At 50.4% G+C, this 4,409-nt stretch overlaps 1 protein-coding gene across 1 annotated transcript in view; it reads left to right on the top strand.

Moving 5' to 3' along the window:
* Positions 1-1,318: 1,318 nt before the first annotated feature.
* Positions 1,319-4,409, top strand: part of Maml1 (mastermind like transcriptional coactivator 1) — a 35,285-nt gene continuing 32,194 nt past the window's right edge. The window contains exon 1 of the mRNA XM_050158618.1: positions 1,319-1,937. Within this exon, the coding sequence (XP_050014575.1) occupies positions 1,596-1,937 (342 nt within the window). The 5' untranslated portion in view covers positions 1,319-1,595. The remainder of the gene's footprint in view (positions 1,938-4,409) is intronic.

Here is a 4,409-nt window from a genome sequence, read left to right as displayed (position 1 = left end):
CATAATAGTGCACCCTGTAATCCCTTCCCTCAGAATGCAGAAGCAGAATAAGTAAGGTCAGCCTCAGCTAGACAATTCTTTTAAGGCTAATCTGGGGTACTTGACACATCTCAAAATGTTTCATGGCTGGGTGTGTAGTAAGTTGTAATGCTTGAGGCCCTGGATTCAACCCTTCGGCACTGCACACATAAAGTTAAAAGATTGCTCGTTTAACTTGATTGATGGTTATTGGAATGTTTAAGTACTGGTAAGAAGCAAGACACCATTTACCTTTGTAGCTCACTTCCTTTACTAAAAAACTTAAAATCCCTGTTTTTCTACTACATTTGGCTGTTAGCTTTTTTGTTGTTGTTGTTTTGTTTTTGTTTTTCGAGACAGGGTTTCACTATGGCTTTGGATTCTGTCCTGGAACTAGCTCTGTAGACCAGGCTGGTCTCAAACTCACAGAGATCCGCCTGCCTCTGCCTCCCGAGTGCTGGGATTAAAGGCGTGTGCCATCATCGCCCGGCGGCTGTTAGCTTTTTAAAATAAAACTTTCATGAACCCTTGTAAGAGGTTAAGAGTAACATGTTTGAGCTGATGGTGTCATCTAGGTGCGCAGCCTCGCAGCACCTCCTGTGGCAGACAATGTCCAATAAGAGGTGGGTTTTTTTTGGTCCTTTCCCGGCTTGTTTCCTTTGCCCATTTGCTTGCTTGTTGCATCACTGGAACCTAGTGTCTTTGGGTTGGAGTTTGAGTCACTCAATTTTATATGCCGTCGGTTTTAAGTGTAAGCCCCTGGGGGATCGAATTAACTCCGGTTTCCGCTAGTGAGGCTAAGGAGTGATTCGCGCTTTTCCCCCTTCCAAGTTAGGAAATTTTGCTGACAGTAACAGTGATTCTTAATCTGCCAGCCATAATGGGGAAAACCTCTACTAGGTCACTCAATCATGGAGCTGCACGTAAGGACTTACTTCAGAAATGGATGACCTCGGAGTAGTGTGGGCAGACTGTATCAGGGTCTGGCGGCTTCCACCACACTCGGATTTGCCCCGCTTTCCTCGCGAACCCGGAAGGGACTGCCTTCAGGGGGCGGTGTTGAGAAAACGTGGCTCCTCTTGGATAGGCTGCTGTCAGTCACAAGTCTACTCTCCAGCACTGAGCCCGCCTCGGGGCTTCCCTTCCCTTCTCGCCTGAGTGTTCAGTTTAAATACCCGAGCCTCCGTAACGTGCTCGACCCCACGCCCTCGGGCAGCGGGTTTCGTCTGGTTGGACAAAGATGCTGTCCATCAGCAGTGACGCAGGATTCGCCGGCCCAAGCCCCGCCCTCTTCCGAAAGCCCCAAAAACAATTTTAAGATGGCGGCGGTAGCGGCGCGGAAAACAATGGGGCAGGGGTGCCGGGGACAGGCCAAAGCCTGAGGCGGGCGGCGTGCGCTGGCCTGGAGTCGGGCCGAGCGGGGTCGGAGGAAGACCCACCGCCGCGCCCGAACCCGCTACACCGCCCGCCGGGGCATGGCGCGGCCGTGAGGCGGACCGGGGCCGCCAGAAGCGGAGGAGCCCGAAGTGCCAGCCGGCGCCGAGAGGCTCGGGCCCGGCCCGCGCCGCCCGCGGCCCATGGTGCTGCCCACCTGCCCCATGGCGGAGTTCGCGCTGCCGCGGCACAGCGCGGTCATGGAGCGCCTCCGCCGGCGCATCGAGCTGTGCCGGCGCCACCACAGCACCTGTGAGGCCCGCTACGAGGCCGTGTCTCCCGAGCGCCTGGAGCTCGAGCGCCAGCACACCTTCGCCCTGCACCAGCGCTGCATCCAGGCCAAGGCCAAGCGCGCCGGCAAGCACCGGCAGCCGCCCGCCGCCGCCCCGGCCCCGGCCCCGGCATCCGCTCCGGCCCCCGCCCCGGCCCCAGCGGCCGCGCGCCTGGACGCAGCCGACGGCCCGGAGCACGGCCGCCCGGTTGCGGTGAGTACGGCAAACTCCTGCCGCATCAGCCCTTTCTCCCGAAAACGCCTCCCCCGTGCGGATCGGGCCTCGGGGAAATTTCCCCGGGCGTCCCCACTTCTGGGTCTGGGTCCTGGGAGGAGGCTAACATGGCAGGGAGCTGGGCGCTTGTCATCTTCGGGAAGTGGCACTGTGGTGTACTTTGGGAAAACGTTACTACGGTGGGAAGTTTGAAGTCGGGGCCGGAAAGGCAGAACTTTAGTTGCTGATAAGCTTTTCTCCCAAACTTGATTGCCGACTGTTGAGAACTTCATCTTGTAACAAGACCCGCGTTGGAGGTGCCTACGATGTAGGGCGTTCTGGCACTTTAGGCCTGGCCTCCTTTAGTCTGCAAATGTTGATTGGATCCTTACTCTGTGGAAGGTCCGGAGCTGTAGGCAGGGTTAGAGCTTTAATATGGAAATAAGTCGCCCTTCAGTTGACAGTATCCTATGGCTTTCGAATGGCGGATTGAAAAGCCTTTGGAAGCGTCAGTAAACTATATGGTCTGCTCATTGAGTTGCATAATAAGTATTACTTTTTTAGGGGACCCTGGAATTTTGTGAAAACGAGAGTCTTGCTACAGTATTGACAGTTCCAATTTTAACCTGTTAAGCCTTTTTAAAATCTCTGATAATATTAATAGTTGTTGAACGGGGGAAATGACGTTAGTTGTTGGTCAGTTGTGGCCTTAGGTTTTTTTTAGTAGCTGATCCTGAGATTTGTTAGAGGTGTTGCCTCCCTGACAAGGGAAACCTGGGGGGGGGGGGCGGGTGTTAATAAATTCTTGGTAATTTAAAAGTAAAAGTTTACAACAGTTAAGTTGTTCATTAATTCTAATTCAAGTCTTTATTGTCTCTCACTTGGTCCATTGTGATACTCTTTCCTGGGTGATTGTAAAACTGGTATTAGACTTTCAGTCACTTAATACCCTTCCTCTTGAAATGTTAGAAACCTTTCTGTTGTTGGAAGTTTAGTCTCTGGTTGGCTTTTGGGACCAGTCCAACGTAACCTTTCTTTCCAAATCCCCCACAGAATTACTGTTTTCAGTCTTTTCCCACATTCATTTGCTGCTGGACTAGAAGGCGGAATCCCTGGGTTCTGACCCAGCTGGGCAAGGTTGTCTCCCCACTTTTCTCACCTGTAAACCAAGGCTGTGCTGGGCTCCTTATGACGTTGCTTGGAGGAGTCAGATGTGTATGAGGTCAGGTGTGGTAGTTCACGCCCAGCTGCCAGCAGGAAGGAGAAATGAGCATGGGGATGGGGGAGTGTCACCAGCTGAAAGATGGCTGGCAGGGTCTCAGCGCTCTACAGAGCCCTTCCGTCTTTCAGCTCCGAGCCCACCAGAGCCTCCTCTGTCAGTAGTTATGAAATACACCCCTGCTGTTTGTTTTCAGCATAGTCTCCTATTATTTCAGCCACTCTGTGTCCTGCCAGGTAGACTGCATGCTTTTGGAGTCCATACATATTTTAGGCTTTCTGTATATTTGTTGAGTGATTGGTAATGAACTTGGTTGTACTTTACCCAAAATGACTTAACTGAATGAGCTGTCTTTTCTAACAAGTCTTGAAGGAAAGATTCCCTAAGTCTCCCCCAATCCCTCCTGGGAATTGGGCCTAGGACTTTGTACTTACTGTTTTATTCAGGGTTTCTCTTGCTGTGAAGAGACACCATGATCATGACAACTCTTTAAATAAAAACACTTAACTGGTGCTGGCTTACAGTTCAGAGGTTTAGTCCATTATCTTCATGGCAGGAAGCATGGCAGCATGCAGGCAGTCTTGGTTGGTGCTGGAGAGGTAGCTGAGAGTACTATATCTGGATTGGCAGACAGCAGGAAGTGAGTGACACTGGGCCTGGCTTGAGGATCTGAAACCCCAAAGCCCACCCCTAGTGACACACTTCCTCCATCAGGGCCACTCCTAATCCAAACTAATAGTGCCAAATAAACCTATGGGGGCCATTTTCATCAAGCCACCATACTGTGTAAGTTCTTTACCACCAACTACACTGCTAACCCTACAGAAAGACTTCTGAGAGTAGTGGTGGTCATCCCAACTGAAATAGATTATGAAGGCTCTTTAAAAAAAGCATACTTTTGGGGCTGGAGAGATGGCTTAGCAGTTAAAAGCATTGACTATTCTTTCAGAGGATCCAGGTTCAGTTCCCAGCACCCTTGTGTCAGCTCACAACCATCTGTAATTCCAGGTCCAGGCCTTCTGCCACTCTCACACAGACATGCAGGGGGGAAACCAATTAACATAAAAATGATTAAATATATAACACTATAATTTTATAAATACTTGCAAATATAAGCCCTTGCCTTGAACACCTCCTAGAAAGAACATTAATGAGGTTTGAATTTCTGTTTAAATCTGTGGTAAAATTTTAGAATTTACATAATTTTATGTTTTTTATTATTGAATTACTAGAGAAAATGTGAGTTCCCAAAC

Source organism: Alexandromys fortis, unplaced genomic scaffold, assembly GCF_014885135.2.
Source record: "Alexandromys fortis isolate MF-2015 unplaced genomic scaffold, M_Fortis_MF-2015_v1.1 scaffold_99, whole genome shotgun sequence".
In the NCBI taxonomy this organism is placed as follows: domain Eukaryota; kingdom Metazoa; phylum Chordata; class Mammalia; order Rodentia; family Cricetidae; genus Alexandromys; species Alexandromys fortis.
Note: the sequence above shows the minus strand (reverse complement) of the source record. Positions and strands in the feature narration are given on the sequence as shown.